Here is an 18173-nt window from a genome sequence, read left to right on the forward strand (position 1 = left end):
TAAATGAATACACAACACAAGGTACAGCCATACAGAAGTGCTCATTATAGATGATAATACGATGTATAAGTATTTGTTCGATAAAAACATTACCCTTAAATAATTAAATGAAGACAAACATTTTTCAATAAGTTCAAAATAAATAAAAACAATGCTGATAACAAGAGATCGAAGGTCATTTGTTCTCAGGGAAGATTTGTCTTATGCTTTATATCAAAAAACAGTTGTTTTTTTTCCAGTTTGAAAGAGCAAAAAATCAGAAGTGTGCAAAAGTCTGTCATTTTTTATTAAAATTGTATTTTTGCACTCGTTTTAATAATAAAGGAAGAGTATTTTTTTTTTTAAATAATAAAGTCAGAGGATTAGGAAGGTTCATGTCCTGACCAACATAGTGAGTCAAAAAAAAGAAGAGAATTTACAACAGCTCATAATTTATTTGGAGAAAAACAACTGACGCTCGTGCGCCACCTGCAGGACAAGTGACGTAATTCATGACCCGTTCACCGGAAACCACGTGATTCCCCTTTTCACACGCGTCTCAAGCTAGCGGCTGGGATGTCCTCTCTTCACTAGTGTGTGTTTGGAAAATTTATAACCTATAGGGACTCCTTTCAATAAAAAATAATAATAATAATAAAAAAAATTATGTCCGGAAAGTCAGAGCTGAAAATCAACTCGCAGTTCGCGCAGAGATATGAAAAATACCGTCAAAAAGAAGAGCTGCAGAGGCGTAAGTGTGCCGCCGCTCGCTAGCTCTCATGCTAACAGCGAAACGTGGAAAAGTGTAGCCAGCTTCAAAGTTGTGATTTCCTACCGGCGCGTTGTTATTCGTGAGTTTAATATCTGTGTGTTTATGCAGTGAAGGACCGATACGGAGACCGAGCCGATGAGAGTGACTCCGAGTGGTCCGAGTCCAGCTCCGATGACAGCGAAGTGGTCAGCGTGGCTCCTCTTGTTTACTCACTAATACCTTCAGGATCACCGTGTTGGGATTAACAGGTTGTTTCTGTGGATCCCCTCAGGAACTGGACCCCGAAGTCGAGAGGGATTTTTACAGGACACTGTCACTGCTGAAGAAGAAAGACCCGAAGATCTACGAGACGGACGCCAGGTTCTACTCGGAGGGTGATTTTTGTGAAATATAATGATTAGTTATGCTCTCTTAAAGATATTTAATGTTTTATAATCAAGTGATTTCTTTTTTTCTTTCTTTCTCTCTCGCTTTCAGATGCATCCACCAGTGATGCGAAGCCTTCAACCTCAAAGAAAGAAGTGAAGCCCATGTATCTCAAGGACTATGAGCGTAAAGTCATCCTGGAAAAGGAAGGGTAAGTGAGCACCTTTTAGCTCCTTTCTTTAACTTAGGAAATCACCTCTATCTGTACTGATCTGTTTCCAGACAGTTCCAGAAGTGTCCTTGTTGGACAATGTGAGGAAGTGATTCCACTTCAGGCAGAGATGCAATGATTCTCGTTTCGATGAGCAATCTTCTTGATAACTTACTTGTCTATTCTTGTGTGAGATGCTAAAGAAAGCACCATCCTGTTGAATGATGAAAACGTACTGTTTTTAAGCAAATATCAGGTGTATTTGTTTAATCATTCAGTCATTGATTTAAAATTGCAGATGTCTGCGCTGGATTTTAGACATGCGTTGATATTATACATTTTTATTTCACTATAAAACTCCCCCCACTCCTGTAGGAGCACATCAGATAACAGGTGGAGTAGTTGAGAGGTGAGAATTAAAGGAAATATTTTATTTTGCAGCAAATATGAAGATGATGATGACAGCGATGATGAGGAAGCCGCCAAGAGAAGAGAGGTAGGTAAAGAATCAAAACAATTTGTTCCCCTCAGGAATTACCAATAACAGATGCTTTATTAATCACCTTCGTTTTCTTTTAAAGAGAGCAGCCTCTCCCAGCTACATGCAGGAGCAGCAGGAACTGAAGGAAAGGTAAGGCAGGACAATCTGCATGTGTCCCGGCGTAATACTCGCAAAACAATTTATGGTAATCAAAATCTCTCTGCAGCTTCCGGAAGTTTGTCCAGGACAGTGACGATGATGAGGGAGAAGGAACATCAAAGCTGCTGACCAGAAGGATGAAAACACAGGAGGAGAAGGTGAGAAGCTGCTTCCTGCTGCTTCTCAGAGTGAAACAAAAGCTGCGCAGTTCGGGATCAACTTGTTTGTATCTGTTTGCAGGATAAAGAAGAGGCAGACTACGTGAACTGGCTGAAGGGCCAGACAGAGCTCGAGGGTCCGGAGGAGGTGAAGGACATGGTGAGTGGGTGTAAATTTGATTTTGGGGGGGGGTATTGAAGGAAATTAAATTTGACAGAAAAAGAAGCTCGTGTTCAACTGGCCTTGTAATGAGATTGATTTGTGCTGAGACAGAAATACTTACGAGACTACTGGAACGACCCAGAGCTGGACGAGAAGGAGCGCTTCTTGAGAGATTATGTGCTAAACAAAGGCTACCTCGATGAGGTGGAGGACGATGAACGGTATGTTGCTGATGAGATTTATTTCTCTCCTTTCTGAGGGGAAGGAATCAAATGCAACATGCCTTTACAATAAAGTCTCTGGACGCTTTCAGGATCCCAACCTACGAGGAGGTGGTCCAGGATGAAGTCGAGGACTCTGAGGAAGAGGGGGAGACTTTCCTGGTGCGCCAGGAGAACTTTGAGAGAAGCTACAACTTCCGCTTCGAAGAGCCCGATGCTCAGCAAATCAAGACCTACCCCCGCAACATCGCCACCTCTGTTCGCTCCAAGGACGACCGCAGAAAACTCAAAAGAGAGGAAGTGAAGGAAAGGAAGGAAAAGGTGTGAAAAACTCTCAAAGCGAGTTCTGGATCCCTAAATTTGAACCCTTCGCTTTTAAATCATAACATTCCTGCATTCGTGAGCTAATGTAGACCTCTTTCCCGACAACTATTTCAGGAGAAAGAGCAGAAGCGGGAGCAGCTGAAGCAGTTAAAGAACCTGAAGCGAAATGAGATTATGGAGAAACTGAAGAAGCTCCAGGAGCTGACCGGCAACGAGCAGCTCGCTTTCAGTCAGGCTGACCTCGACGGAGACTTCAATCCAAGCCAACACGACCAGCTAATGCAGGTCAGTGTGTACACACACACACACACACACAAACACACAAACTCTGCTGCCTAAAATGTCTTACGTGCCGACCAAAAGTTCTCAGTTTATTATCATGGAAGACGAAAGGAACCAGAAAACACTCACATTTATGAAGCTGGAATCAGAGAATTGTAGCATGTTTTTCTTAGAAAAAGACTCAAAACGTTTAATCAAATAACAGTCACAGATGATTCATTTTGCTGATGAACTAATCCATTACTTAATGAATTAATTAATTATTGCAGCTAGACCTACAACTACACACTGTTCTGTGATTCTGCTTAAACTCTTCCAAAACGTGCAAGTCTTTGTTTCTCATAACATCCATCTGGCCCCAAGAAAAACAACTAGAAATGAGATTGGAGGAGAATGAGTGTTTGTTGAGATTTTTTTGTTTTGTTTTACGAGTTATTAAGACTTTCAGGGAGAAATCTGCCACCATCCCAGCTGTAAACTGCAAGAGCTGGACAGGCATAGCAACAGTAACTAAGGGCGGGGCGGAGCTGACAAGCTGTGTGTTATAATGTTAAAGGGCTGGCCTTGTCCAGCTCACCCAGCTGTGCTGCCTTTGGCTAATTGCTTCGTGTGCAGCTGCCTCCCCGTTGAGAAGTCCGGCATTTAAAGGGCTGAAAGCAAATTCTTGTTACGTTTCAATTCACCAGCAGTCACGTTTGTTTGTTTTTTTTCCCCCCTCTGCCTGCAGAAATTCTTTGGAGATGAATACTACGGAGAAGAGGACGGGGAGAAGCCTCAGTTTGAGGATGACGATGATGAACTAGAAGGTAAATTGAAGCAGCTTCAGAACTGTGCGTGTTTTGTTTGAATACAGCAGAAATTCACGAGTCTTACGGTCTTTCCACTCCAAGCGTGTGACGTATACACACGGCACAAAAATGCTAAATACTCCGGCGTAATATTTTGCGTCAAAACCATTCGTACCGGCAGCAATGCAAATTCGTTTTTCCAAAATTCAAATAAAAATAATGCCGTCAAAATAGCAAAAATATCTTTTGATATTTGCACGGGCGGTGCCAGGCATATCGGGGTAGGAGGAAAACTTGAATGCCGTCGAACATATTCTACCTTTTCTTATCAACTGACACAGAGATGGTTTAACGTGATGTATCGTAGTGCACATCAGTCAGTCACAATACAGAAGGCGAGACAAACAGACGGGTAGCCGACCTGAGAAAGAGGGAGTTTGGTTTGGGAAGATGGGGGGGGGGGGGGGGTCAGAGGTCATGGTGCTGGAGGGCTAACCATTCGGCTATGTGCTCTGTTGTGAGGGTGGCCTGCACATCCCTCTGCATGTGCGCTTCAAGTGCAGCATCTGAACGGAAACTCTCCTCAGCGAAAACTCGGGATGTCACCTGAAATCCATAATCTGATTGTTTGATGCCTTTTATTGGTGCTGCGAACACTCAGGGAAAAAAAAAAATCAACCTCCTTCCAAACAAACAAAACACTGCAATATGCACGCTGTGTGTGAAAATACTCCGAACCAAAACAACAGTTTGAAAAACATGCGATTTAATTATACTGGAGAAAAAAACCTCCCCCCCAGTGTGTAAAGGCCTTCAGGCTCGTTATAGTTATTGGCACGTTGCAAGCAGATGGCGTAGGTTTACAACTCAAATTACAGCCAACATGTCTTTCAACATTTTAAGATTTTTCATGGAGTTTGTATGGAATAGTGCAGATAAAATTCATGGGACTTTGATTTCACTAATTGTACAGGTGGGCTAGTGTGATTGGGAAGTTCAGTTTTTTTTTTTTTTTTGTATGAATGGCTGAACGTGCGACTCATGACTTGTCTTTGCAACAGAGCACTGGAACTGGGACACTTGGACAGGAGAGGAGCGAGAGGCTGACCACGCTGAAGAGGAAGAAGAGTACGATGCCTCTGGACCCCACTGCGAGGACGAAGGTTTCATTGTGAGCCAAGTCATTTTTAACAGCATGATTTCCTCCAGTCGGCTGGTTCCCCGTACGGCTCAGAGATCAGCCGCACGTCTTTTGGAAAGCGCCGTTTTAATAACTCCCGTTTCTGTAGATGGATGCAGACTTCGACCCCAGCCAGCAGACTCTGTCCAAGAAGAAGAAGAAAAAGGAGAGGAAGAAGATGATGAAAGACGATTTGCCACAAATGGGCAAAAAGAGAAAGAAGTCTCACTTTGCGGAGGTCATCACCAAAAACAAGCCTGTATTTGATCCTCGTAAGTGTGGGTAAAATCCTGTGAGTGGGACATGTGTGTCCCGGGTCTTCATCCGGGTATGTGTGCTGTAGTTACTGTCTAACTGAGGGCTGTTGGTGTTTCAGAGGAGAAGAGCTTTGAGCAGTACTTTGATGAGTACTACAAGCTGGACTACGAGGACATCATCGACGACCTTCCGTGCAGGTTTCGCTACAGGCCGGTTCTGGCCAACGACTTCGGTCTGACCGCAGATGAGGTGAGAACAGCGTCACGTGGAGCTCTAAATAACTACATTTCAGCATTTATTTGCTGCTTTGTTCATAACATTTTCTCCCAAAAGCCAGAGCTGCAGATGTTGGTGTCCCACAGTGGAGAAATACTACATCACCGACTCGTGTGTCACAAGTAGCCCTTTTTTAATAGAAGCTGTAATGAAAGCAGCTGATGCAGCTTTCAAACTCTTTAAATGCAGAGTATTTCTCGTACCACAGTCCACACGTCACTTTACAATGTTGAGACATTGAAAGCTTGGCAGACCTGCTGCGTCGAGTTAATTTGACAGTCGATGTGCCGGGAAAGTTTTCTCAAACTGTAAATTGTAGTACACCTAAACCAAACAACTGAGGTAATGCATCCCACTCGATGTTGGTTAATAACGCTGCAGTGATGAGCCTTGAGGTGACTGATCTGGTATTGCTTCCCCCCGGGGAGAGCTCTGACCAGGGAATGATCTCACTTTAATCTTCTCTCTGAGCAGATCACAGTGTTTACATGAAGCAGCGGTGAATGTAATGCATGTCAAACAGATCTCAAAAAAATGATTTGAACTAACGGAGGACTGCCTCTTTCCTCAGATTTTAAATGCTAACGACCTGGAACTGAACCGCTGGTGCTCCCTGAAGAAGACGTGCATGTTCAGGTACTGACTCTGAAGTGGCTAAAGTGTTATCTCGGTTTACCACACTCCACTCATCATTTACTGTGTTACTCAGGTCTGACAAGGAGGAGATGAGTGATCTGAAGAACTATAAAATCAAGGCCCAGAACGAGAGGAAGAAGAAAGAAATCCTGAGCTCCATGTATTCTGAGTGAGTATAACACACTGCACTTGCTTATTATCTGTACCCTGATAATTGTTCGATCACGGCGCATTCAATATGTGAATGTTTATCTGCATTTACTCTACAGAGCTGATAAAGACGTGACAGAGGCTCAAACCAAGGTCGGGAAGAAGCGAAGAGATCGTCTGAAGAATGCTGAGGCGCAAGGCAAAGGAGCAGAGGATGGTAATGAAGTCTCCGTCATGGACTCGACAGAAGAAACGAAGGCAGGGGACAGCGAAGGAGTGGAGGAGGAGGAGGAAGAGGAGGTCCTGATTCCCAAGAAAATGAGGCTTGAAGAGGAGCCCCAGATTACTTCCAAGGAGACGGCAGATGAATCCGTCGTGCAAAACAGGACTGAGAGACCAAAGTGGTCCAAAAAGAACCACAAACATTCAGGTGGTCGCATCCGATCAGGAACCATCGGGGTGAGAATAGGCGGCCGGGAGTTCAGTAGACAGAGACTGAAGGCTTATGGTCTGAACCCCAAGAGACTTTACTTCAGACAGCTCGGCAGACAGAAACGGAAAGCACAGGAGAAGAAAGAGAAGCAGAAAAACAAAGCTTGAAATTGGCTTCCTCTGAACCACCGTCTCCGATGACCATAAACAGTGCAATCCTCAGATGTTTAACTGTGGGATCAATAAGGTTGGAGTCATTAATCCGATTTTTAGACCTAGTCCCATTTCTAACAGTTAAGTTTTTGTAAAAACATACTTGATGAATATTTTCTTCTCTCAAATATATCCTTCATATGAAACACAGCTGTGTGCAAGTTGGATGTTATTTTTCCTCCTACGATTGATTTGAGCTGTTAAGCTGCTGTTAAAAAATGTATTAAAATGTTAAATATTTCTTTTGTCTCAAAGATGCTCATCTTTTTTTTATATCGGGGCCATGAGGGATCATGTTTGTGTAATGATATGGAGCTCTGAAGTATTTGTAAAACTAATTTTTTTACTCTTCAGATAAAGTCCTCTGTGGAATATGACTATTTTTGTTTTACCAATGGGAGAGGAGCTCTTACTGCCAATCAAATATTTTTAAAACCCACCTGGTTGGTCCTGACCTGACGGGCCTTCAGGTCTTGGATAGGGCTGTTTTGCCCTTCTTGAAATGCAAATGTCACTCAAAGCACCTCCCTCCGCTCATTGCTTCACTGCAGCAGGTCTTATCACCGCTACTGTTAATAGGGACACTGAATGAAACCAGACTGATTTCACATGAGGTTTTTTGTATTTTTACTGCCCCAAACACTGATCAGGTGCACGTTGTTTGGAGCTGGAAAATTTAGGAGGCAGTCGAACTCGTACTTTCGAAAACGGAAAAAAGGTGAGACCAGTCCTGACGGGTGCAACAGCGACATCTGTACTACCCTACAAACATTTGTGTTGCCTTTAGGATGAATCTTAAAGACTTCGATCTCCTCACTATGACTCCTGAACAAATGTTCAGATTTACATGTACCTTAAAAGTATTTATGCCTCCTAGATGTTGATCCCCTGATGTTACATCTCATGCCTCCATTAAGGTTGACGTTTTTGTCTGTCACCCAATGTTTCTTGTTTTGTTTCTTTACAGGCTGTGTTTACACCAGCAGAAAAGATGTTGGTGTTTATTTAAAGGGAAAAAAGTTTGTCTGAGGTCCCATGACTAACAGAAACTAATAAAAAAAAAAGAAGTAATAAATCAATCATCTTAATCAGTTTAAATTGGTCTGTGTAGCTCATAATATCTTTTAGTTTATTAGGTCATTCATGTTTTCCTAAACAATAAAAAAATGTTGTCCATGTGCATACAGTGGTGAGAACATATGGTAGCGGTGGTTCAGTAATTATAAACTGATGTGGACAGGTTGTGCACTCGTGTGAACATGAGGGCAACAGAACAGGATGTTAAACGGCATCCGCAACAGCAGGTGGCGGTATGCGCGGGAGAAGCAACGTTACCACAGAAGAAGAAAAGAAGCAGCGCGCGCTCAGGATTTGGATTTGAATTACGGAAGAGAAACGTCTGGTATGTTGTATCTTGCTTGAATTTGACCCAAAAAAAAACACCTTTCTTTTGTTAACTTGGTTCTTATAAGACAAATATAGACTCGAAAATCTTGCTTAAATATTGACTCGCGTGTCAGTATCGTTTTTATCATAATTAGCCGGCTACGTAACGTTTCCTCGCAGCTGTGACTCGTAAACAAAACCGCGAGGTTCCCTGTGTTTAAGACAAAGTCTGTCTTATTGTTTGTTAAATTTAAAACTCCACAACAGTTGTCAGTGTCGACAAGTAATGTGTGTTTTCTAAAATAAGCGCCACAAGTTTTAGGTAGTTTTTCCTACACGTGTTCCTTCGAGAGCTAAATAAACTACTTTTTCCACTTGATGTTACGACACTAAAATATTACGACGCATACATTTAAATAGATCACATCAATTTGACTTGTTACGGAGTATTTCGTCACTGTAGTACCGTTTAAAGTTACTCATTTGCATGTTTCACCGCTTGAGAAGGAGGCTCGTACTGTTTTAGTCGTTTATTGTTGAAGCTGAAGGGGCCTTGATGCCCTCATTCAAACCATAGTTTATTATTGTTTATTTCTTTTTATCACGTCTCTTGTGTGTTTTCTAGCTGCCAGTGTCACCACGATGGCTCAAGGTCATAAATTTCACGACTTGGAGGAGACTGGGGAGGCTTTGGTGGACTTCATCAACAGCAGTCAGCCCGAGAAACTGAGACAAGTGAAGGCTGAACTTCAGACCCTTTTTGATCACCACGCAGAAATGAGGGAGGTTGTGACTCAGATTTTAAAAGGCAAGCCATCTTGTTTCTCCGTAGCTGACCGTGCTTTCTGACACGGTGCATTATCACTGCCACATAAAGAGGCAGTGGACAGTATGTAGTGTATCCTGTATGTAAATTTGGTGTGAATCCTTTAATCTGTCATTCGGTTGGATTACGTCCATTTTAATTTTCAAGATTGCCGTGTTGTCCGGTCACTCTAATCTTCACCCTTTCTGGTCTGTCGCTGTTCTTCATCCTCAGCTGTCGCTCAGAGTGAGGAGAGTACAGGTCAGAGGCTGTTGGACATGGAGGAGGAGATGAAGCAGAGGGAGACGGAGAAGGGGAGCGCGGAGGAACATCTGAGGCAGTGCGCTGCCAAGAGCCAGATTACCGACTCAGAACTACAGTATCTTTTATAGGTCTGTGTAAAGGCAATGAAATGATTCCAGCGGGGCTGCATTTACCCTCTTCTTTTGTTCGCATCCTTAACCCTCCTTCAGGTTTCTGCAGCGAGAGTTGGAGAGTCTGATAAACGCCGAGCACAGTCTTGAGTCTCTTCAGAATGAGGTGGATGAAGACACCACCGAGGTCATCCCTTCAGCAGTGTGAGTGTCAGATGATCACTGATAAAACGGCAGCACTTAATAATGCCGTGTGTATGACTTCAACATTGTGCTGTAATGGATTAATGGTCTGAAGGCTTCTGACGGCTATCCGCTGATAGAAGGTGACTCGGGTCAACAAATTGATAAGCACCCTTCAGTCTGAAAAAGCAAATTACTGTGAATTGATTTCACTCCATTTTCCTGTTTTCAGGTGACAGCACTGACACTTTGAAGTAATAAGTAGTGTTTCCTGACATAATGTTTTATTTTTTGTTTTTTTTATTAATGAAAATCTTCCCTCGACAGGTATGTGGCTCAGGTGTACCACCTAATAACCAAGATCAAGTGGGAGTACGACACACAGCCCAACATCCTAAAAGGAGGTACAGTTCTGTTTTCGGTTTTGTTTGTGTATCTTGTAGAGATGTAACAACAAACGACGCTTGGGCACCTAGTTGTTGCCAATATGCTGAAAGCGTGACAGTACTGTTTTTTTTTTTTTTTTTTTTTTTTTTTTTGTGGTACAAGAGAGCACCATCGGTGACACTGGAGATACTCCTTTAAAAGTGGAGTTTCAGCAACAGGTCTGCTGTGACGTCATTGAAAGCATCAAGAGTCGTGTATGGAAATGTTTTAGGATGTTCAGGGACAGATTAGAAAGACAACCGAAAGCCAGCGAGCCGTGTCAGAGAGCATTTTGAACAAAGGGAGGAGAATCCTCAAATTTATCTCAGCAGCTCAATGACAGAAACCCTGATTTGTTCACAGAATTCAACGTGAAACCATCTCGGTTATTCGCTTCATGTCGTCAAAATTAGGCTCCGCACAACATTCTCAAAGACGAACGTTACCTCGTTTAGAGAATGTAGAAACGGCTCATAACATCAGCAGGTTACACTCATCACCGTTCAGTCTGTGGAAATATGAACGTTGTGCATGCGTGTATTATTGTGTGGGCAGCACTTATTTTGCCTCGTTGCCTCGGGCGTTATGTGGTCGGGTTGTCCGGCTGTCCGCTTCTTGTGAATGTGATATCTCGGGATTTGGAGGGGCAAAGGTGAAAGGGCACCATGACCTTACAAAACCTCCATAACTCAAGAATTCATTCACTCAAAATTTCACACAAATGCTTAATAGGATAAAATGAGGACGTGAGGACGTTTCATATCCAAAATTTCTCTCAATTAGTTTACACACTAATACAGTAGATATGCAACAGTACAAGATCAACAAAGCCTAAGGTCAATTTTATTCTTACATCCCTTAAAAGTTACTTTAATAATTTTACTTTTATTACCTTTTATAAATTGTTTTAAAGACTTCACTACATATGTTATGAGTCAGCTTTAAATTTACTGGTTGGTGAAAGCAAACAACTGTTGGCCAGTAATTCTAGGAAAAAAATAAAATAAAAAGGACTTTCTGTTGAAATACATTTATTTGATTGATTTTTTTTTTTAAATATCAAATTTGGTTTCAAAAATTGAGGAATTCCATTTGTTTTCAAGCTATGTGTGCGTGAACATAGCTTGAGACTCTCCGTTTGTTTTCTTCCCTTGCAGTGCACTACGGTGCAGAACTGGCAACTCTCATCAACATTGACAAGTCCACGCGATCGCGAAGGGACATAAGTGACCAGCTGTGGGGCTTCGTCAGAACCGAATGGTAGATGAAGGACGGACGTGGAGTCACGGAGGTTGTCCCCCTGGGGATGTGTTGGTTTTTCCTTGCGTTAGACATTTGTACCACTTCCAAAATTAAGGACTCTGGTGTCAGACGAGACTGAGTGGTGTGTCGGCCACCAGATGTCGCTGGAGATCTGTTTCAAGTATTCACAAACATGGTGTCATCGGAGCCGCACAAACCGAGGTGAGAGGAAGCTGCATGCAGTTTTCTTATAGTTTCTGCAGAAGATGAAAGTCAGATTCTGCTGAAAGACATAAAAGAGGCTCGTAGGCGAAATTAGTTGTCTGAAATTTACGTCGGTGGTTCCTGGGTATTTTTTTGTCTGCCCTATCAATTGAGCTTTCATCAAGACCACCAGTCATGTTGCAAACTGGCTCTAATTAGCTGATTGCAAACAAAGTGTTTAACACTTCTACATATACAAATGTAGGTATCTGTATCTACCGTTTTAAATACAGTTGTACTTTCAGTGTTTAATCTTGTGTGCCACTGGTGCTAAAATCACTTCAGCATAGTTTTCTCCAAATGCAGCACGCTTTTATTCAGGATTTTTGGGGCCAATACTGATATTAGGGAGTGTAAAAATTCTGATATCTATTTGTTAGCCAATAGATTTTGTATATGCAATATATAGACAAACAATTTTTGCAGTGATCCCTCAAATGTGCTCAACAAACACTTTTGACAGTTGAGACAAAGATATGTAATAGAAGCAGGATATTTTACAATTTATTGTCCATGCTGACATCAGTGCAGTAAAACAGTAAACTTCATTGAGAATTTAATAGAAAATAAAAATAAATGTGTTTTTAAAAAAAAAAAGCAAAAGTAGAACTATTTCTTATTTACCTCAAACATCTTTTTCTGCTATAAAGTCTTAATTAAAGGTTTCGTATCGGCCGACATATACGCTGATATATTTGTGATAGGCTGAAATCATCCCATAAAGCTGGCTGCTTGAAACATCGATCGGGCTTCAGTCAGATGGGCACTGTGTCCCCTTTGTGTCCCCTGGTTGTGCTTAATAAATACCCAGGAATCTGGAAAGATGGCACTCTATCCTTCTCTCACTGTGTCACCATGTTGCAGTCAGATGTGAAGGGAAAACATGCGTTTCAACTTAAAACTTGTTCCTCTTTAACAAAACATGATTGCTGGATTGACCCTACCTGCCTTGTTTGTTTATCGGGATACAATTTAATCAGCTTACAAAGGAACCCTTCAAAAGCCTGACACAGTGATCACTTATTTTATTTGCTACGAAGGCCCCCCTGCAAAACACACCACTGCCTCCTGTATTCTCAACACCCACATGTATGTATACTTATCTCTGTACTTGTTGCAGCCACTACCTGTGGTCAGGCAATTGTGGCTTTACTCTGATGTAGATAGAAGTGCACGTGTCAAGTACACATGTACACATGTACTTCTATCTACATCAGAGTAAAGGCTGCTAAATCCAACTTTTAAATTTAAATTTTTTTTTCCAGTCTGCTGCTCATGACTGGAATCTGTTACAAAAAAAAAAAAAAAAAAAATCCAAACTGTACAAGTTCATCTCAGTGATTGCTTTTAGGAGCCCACATGAGGACATTGTAATGACACTTATAAATAATTTACTTCTGTTTCATTTGATCTACTTTGTTTTATTTTATTTTTTATTATTATTATTTTTTTGTCTGTTGACAATGTATAGAAAAGTAAATTTGTATTGCAGCTCATAACTTCCTGAGTTTCCTAAAAGTGTAACATGAAATATCAAACAATTTAAGTCATCTCTGTACTTTTGTCAGAATTCAGACGTGATGGTGTCGAATTGGCAAAAAGCAGCAGAATGCTTTCGGTATGGAGAGCAGCTCACCACTGACGGTGCCCACGTAGCTTTCTGTGTTTGATGTCGTTTGCCCACAGGCCTGCTTGGAGCGAGCGGAGCCCTTGTTTGTGTAGCGCAGCATCATGGTGAGGGGGCTGGATGACACGCAGCGATAGCGAGGCTCGCGTTCACACGTACCAATGTGCGGTTTCCTTACGGTAAACAGCCTTCTCCCCACCGCCTAGTTTTTGTAGCTTCATCGCTACTTCGGCCGCAGGCACTCATCCCACCACATGGTTTTTAGCAAGTGGTTTTCATGGAGGTGGGGGTTCTCGGTTTACTTTGAGCCAGTTCCTTTAATCGCTCTTTTATGTTTGAGTTGCCATTTGAGGCTTTCTGTTTGTGTTCATACTCTACAATATTATTAAAGTGTCGCTTCGCTAGCGCTTGGATTTGACTTTGTCTTATTGCTTTGCTTGATAACAATTTATGTATTTTTTTTTTTTATAGCACTTCACTCATAAAATGTTAACTTAAACTAGTAAGCGATGGATTTGTATTTAATTCACTACATTCCCCTTGTGTTGGAAGAAAAGAAACAATTTTAAGCTTCAAAAACATATTTTAATTCAGGTCCAAATTCAAGTATAAAGGTTTTTAGTACATTTTAATATAGTTTTATTTTTTTTTATGTAACAGCTCATCATGCTGTGTTTTGTATGTATAATTAACTGCACATGGCAAGCGCTCTATACAACATTTTTATATTGGAAAACAGGAAGGATGTCAATCAGTGAGAGACATTAACCATCGGAAAGTGCGTCATGCGAGTAAAAAATAATACACAAAACCTCCATGTAAAAATCATTCACATATCTTTATTCAGTGCACGTATAAAACTGGCATCATAACTTAAAACAAAATGCAGCTCGTAAAGGTTATAGATATTTACAAAGTGTACTAAAAATTAGTTCATATATTTTTTTCTCTTTTACATTTCTGTACAATATTACAATTAGGACCGTGGTTCTCTCACTACTAACCATAAAAGTCCCCCCAGCTCACACTGACTGTTGTCATGTTGGACAAGGTTTTATATCTGTTCACAAAAGAAAAAGATAGATTAATGTCACTGGATCAAGATGAGCTCTCTCCTAAGAGAAATCTCTGAAGGCTGTCATTGTTGTATAATATTTCACTGCCTCATTCTAGTCTGTTAAACTAAGAAGGCGTCAACAAGCCTCCCTTGTCAGCTTTTATTGCATTTAGACATTCATCATGTGTTGCTACATATGTTGAGGCGACCTCCAAAGCTGCAAACCACACAGCTCAGCCCTCCGTATGACGTCTTAGGTGCGTCTCCGGGGCCCACGGAGCCTGTGATGTCGGTGGCGGGGACCTTTACTCGGCATCGCTGCTGACCAAAACTCACATGGCAGAAATTACATGGTCTTGGCAGCAGAGTTTGGGTGTGGATGCTCCGTGTTTCTAACAACATATCATTAAATGCTTCACAGCAGAGGAGATAAGGATAAATCTCATGTTTGGGCTTTAGTCTCTCTCTATCTGATGTATATACACAGATAGATGTCAAATCTGATGCACACAGTCTTTGGTTCCTCTTTATGTGCAAACACTGACAAGATGAAATGTCTATTTTTTCCCCAGAGGGAACGCCCCCTGATAAATACTGGCCTTGTTTAAGAGGCTAAAAGACTATCGTAATGCTCGTCTTTCACCAGAAACTTTCCGCTACTATGAAGGCATGCATATTTCTGTTTCTAATTATCACACAGTTATAGAAAATATACACAAAGTAAAAAAAAAAAAAAAAGAGACAAGTGAATGCTTAACCAAACAAAGTTTTTCTCCCATTTTGGACATCTGTCACAAACATTGAGCTTTTTCTGTTCATCAAGACTGAAACCATCTCAGAGTGCAACATAGAACTTCAGCTCCCGTAGCGTGTTCGTTTGATTATGCGTCTCAGTGTAGAGCGAAGCGGCTGGGCCATACCAGGGGTCCAGCTCTTAAGTCTGAAGGCTTGCTCTCAGTGCCAAGTCCGAGTGAGCTGCCGTGTCATGTCTTAGACATCCTGGGGTAAATGGCTTTAATGGTCGAGGGTGTGAAGTTGCCGGAGGAAACCGTCGTCTCCAGGCCCTCCAGTCTGTGAGAGGCGGCATCCATCTTGCTGGTGCTGCACTCCAGGAAGGGCATCCCGATCTTCTTCACCTGTCCGTCTTTTGTCAGGAGGCAGTGTCGGCACAGCAGCCTGAGGATGGCCCGCCTCATGTCCTTGCTGGTCAGGGTGTAGATGATGGGGTTAAGAAGAGAGTTGAACATGGCGATGCCCAGGAAATAGTCTGCCTTGAAGAGCACCTCGCAGCTTTTGGCCGGACAGAAGAAGTCCAGCAGGAGGAAGATGAAGAGGGGCAACCAACATGCGATGAAGACTCCCAGGACTATGGTGACGGTCTTCAGCAGGGCCATGTACTTCTGGGACTTGCGGTAAAGACCTTTTCGCTGCGGGGATGAGGCGAGGTGCTGGGTGTTGGACTTGACGATGCGGAAGATGCGAACGTACAGCACCACGATGGACAGGAGGATGGCGCTGAAGATGGTGACGCAGAAGAGGATGTAACTCTTGGCATAGAGCGGCAGGACCGTGGAGCAGTGCTCCAACCGACCCATACAGTTCCAACCCAAGACAGGCAGGACGCCCAGGAACACAGACAGCACCCAGCTCGCTCCAATCAGAGCAAACATCCGCCCCTGTTTGTCCCCTTGGTACGGCTTCATCCTCACCATGGTGACATGGCGCTCTATGGCGATGGCCAGCAGACTGATGACAGAAGCAGCCAGCATGATGAACACACCCCCCTCCCTCAGGAAATACAGCACCGGGGTCATGTTTAATGTGTTGGCACCGGACGTCATGAGGTTTACCATGTAGGTGAAACCAGCGAGCAGGTCAGAGAGAGTCAAGTTGCCCAGTAAATAGTACATGGGCATATGGAATTTCTTGTTCTTCCAGATGGCCAGAAGCACCACCGCATTTTCCACAACAATAAGCAGGCAGACCAGCAGGAACACGATGGTCTCCGGTTTGAGTCCTTCCTTGTACTTGTTCTCCTTCAGTTTGCCAGTGTAGTTGTAGTGTGCGATGATGACTGCGTTGCTCTGGTACTCTCGAAACATCCGAAGCATTCCTGTAGAGGGAGACATGGGGATGGCAGATGGAGATACAGCAGCATAGGCAGCATGGAAAGACTCAGTGGTCATTGTTGGTATTTCCCAAAGGTAGATTTTTTTTTTTTTTTTTTTTTTTTTTTCCTTCACCTTTTCTGATTTTAAAATTAGATCCACAGCCAAGTTGTCATATAGTCCTCTGGTTGTGCTTTCATCTTTTGTCTGTGGAAACTTGCGTATGCAGGAGAGGAACGTTTTTCTTCTGATGTTTTCAAATAAGGATCTCCTGCGGTTTAAGAATGTTTCTCCCAAACAAATTGTTTTCAATGCCGCAGATATGCACTAGGAGGCGATGAGAGCCAGCCTGCATAAAAGAAGGGAGGGAGAAAGTTAGTACTGATAACCAGAAATATAAGACAATTAACAACAGAGCAAAGCAGAGAAAATTAAATAAAATATAAAAACTTTTCCAATATTAAAAATGAATAAATAAATTATTTATAGCGATCCAATCAACAGGCAAACAAAGTCTAAATCAAAGTTTTAATTAAACTTTTCCATTAAGCTGTTGGCCTTAACTTGCAGGAAAACTCAGCCATTATGATTTAAACCAGCGTTTTATTACACTACTATATTACGTTACAGAAAAAACTGTTAACTGACTCGCAGCTCATTCATTTATGCACCAGTTGTACGTTAACAGGCGCTTATATGCGTAAATACGCATCAATTATCCAAACGGGTATTTCCTACTGATTGTCTGATCGATATTTCCATGATTCATTCTTTACAAAGATATCCAGATTTAATTGTCATGCATGCAGTAGGATCTGTCGTTCAATATAGAGTCAATAATATTCATATTGTACAGAAACAACACGAGTTACAATTACCAAACAGAAACATGTGACCGTGTACAGACGCGTTTTACGAACCAGCGTGGTAAAAACAAAATACAAAAAAAAGTTACAACGCACCTGAGAAAACTTGTAAATATCCACTCAAATTTTGGTCGCGACAGAAGTGATCCCCACGGCCGGCCGGAGGAGAGAACGCAGGCTCTGTCTGTCGATCACCGCGCACCACAGCCACACGCGATTGTGATGTGGGAATAGAGGAGGGCAGGACTCAACATGCAGTGGGCTGGGTCTACAGGGTTTTTGCCCTTCAACGATTTTTCTCCCTCCTTCACTCTGACCCCTTCAGCTTTTTTCTTTTTTCTCCCACTGATTTGCCCTCAGGATAAATTGGAGCTTGATGACAGATTATGGGTATCTATTTGTTATTGCAACACAAGCGGAAGAAAGTGATATTTTCACCTAATCAGTTTGCCCTTGGGGGCGAAGCTGCTCTACGAAGTGCATTTTTCCTTCTAGTCCGTTTGTATTAAACACGCTATTGAGGTGTAATTATAGCTCTATGCTGCTCTTCAGGTTTGTTGAAATATCTCTGCGTCTTTCCCACAGTTGATAAAAGAGAAACATCAAACTGAGGAGTACTCTCAAAACTCAAAACCCGCAAGTTAATTTGTCAGTGGAAATACCGTCATTTGTGAGAGTGCTGCAGCTGGTTCTGTTTCGCAGTCCAAAAACCCCAGATTTCAGAAAATAACTCACTCAGATAGGCTTCATCTGTAATTATCTTTGAGCTCACACATCAAAACTCAC

General features: G+C 42.2%; 3 protein-coding genes and 1 non-coding gene across 4 annotated transcripts; 3 read left to right on the forward strand and 1 right to left on the reverse strand.

Annotated features, from left to right (window-relative positions):
* Positions 1-545: 545 nt before the first annotated feature.
* Positions 546-7290, forward strand: kri1 (KRI1 homolog). Its single transcript, XM_069149424.1, has 18 exons — positions 546-730; positions 860-936; positions 1023-1125; positions 1229-1328; positions 1770-1824; positions 1910-1959; positions 2036-2126; positions 2209-2286; positions 2401-2510; positions 2603-2831; positions 2949-3119; positions 3844-3922; positions 4966-5075; positions 5194-5356; positions 5461-5591; positions 6190-6254; positions 6328-6423; positions 6524-7290. The coding sequence occupies exons 1-18, from the start codon at positions 646-648 to the stop codon at positions 7002-7004; spliced, it is 2274 nt and encodes a 757-aa protein (XP_069005525.1). The 5' UTR covers positions 546-645; the 3' UTR covers positions 7005-7290.
* Positions 5994-6092, forward strand: LOC138198433 (Z30 small nucleolar RNA). Its single transcript, XR_011178267.1, has one exon. It is a non-coding gene; the product is annotated as a Z30 small nucleolar RNA (small nucleolar RNA).
* Positions 7291-8425: 1135 nt separating the features above from the next.
* spc24 (SPC24 component of NDC80 kinetochore complex) lies at positions 8426-13769 on the forward strand. Its single transcript, XM_069148533.1, has 6 exons — positions 8426-8451; positions 9061-9243; positions 9475-9619; positions 9714-9818; positions 10125-10201; positions 11381-13769. Exons 2-6 carry the CDS (start codon positions 9078-9080, stop codon positions 11485-11487), a joined length of 600 nt encoding a protein of 199 aa, XP_069004634.1. The 5' UTR covers positions 8426-8451; positions 9061-9077; the 3' UTR covers positions 11488-13769.
* Positions 13770-14175: 406 nt separating this feature from the next.
* s1pr5a (sphingosine-1-phosphate receptor 5a) lies at positions 14176-17615 on the reverse strand. Its single transcript, XM_069149425.1, has 2 exons — positions 17484-17615; positions 14176-16870 (listed from the first exon to the last, which is right to left on the reverse strand). The coding sequence occupies exon 2, from the start codon at positions 16597-16599 to the stop codon at positions 15397-15399; it is 1203 nt and encodes a 400-aa protein (XP_069005526.1). The 5' UTR covers positions 16600-16870; positions 17484-17615; the 3' UTR covers positions 14176-15396.
* Positions 17616-18173: the final 558 nt, after the last annotated feature.

The sequence above is a fragment of the Embiotoca jacksoni genome, unplaced genomic scaffold (assembly GCF_022577435.1).
Source record: "Embiotoca jacksoni isolate LCO1_2020_lvr unplaced genomic scaffold, fEmbJac1.0.p SCAF_15, whole genome shotgun sequence".
NCBI classification, from domain to species: Eukaryota; Metazoa; Chordata; class Actinopteri; family Embiotocidae; genus Embiotoca; species Embiotoca jacksoni.

Coding starts and splice junctions, on each gene's coding strand:
- kri1 (XM_069149424.1), top strand. CDS start 646: ATGTCCGGAAAGTCAGAGCTGAAAATCAACTCGCAGTTCGCGCAGAGA. Junction 1,825..1,909: donor AAGCCGCCAAGAGAAGAGAG/GTAGGTAAAGAA, acceptor TTTCTTTTAAAG/AGAGCAGCCTCTCCCAGCTA. Junction 3,120..3,843: donor AACACGACCAGCTAATGCAG/GTCAGTGTGTAC, acceptor CTCTGCCTGCAG/AAATTCTTTGGAGATGAATA.
- spc24 (XM_069148533.1), top strand. CDS start 9,078: ATGGCTCAAGGTCATAAATTTCACGACTTGGAGGAGACTGGGGAGGCT. Junction 9,244..9,474: donor TGTGACTCAGATTTTAAAAG/GCAAGCCATCTT, acceptor CTTCATCCTCAG/CTGTCGCTCAGAGTGAGGAG. Junction 9,819..10,124: donor GAGGTCATCCCTTCAGCAGT/GTGAGTGTCAGA, acceptor TTCCCTCGACAG/GTATGTGGCTCAGGTGTACC.
- s1pr5a (XM_069149425.1), bottom strand. CDS start 16,599: ATGACCACTGAGTCTTTCCATGCTGCCTATGCTGCTGTATCTCCATCT.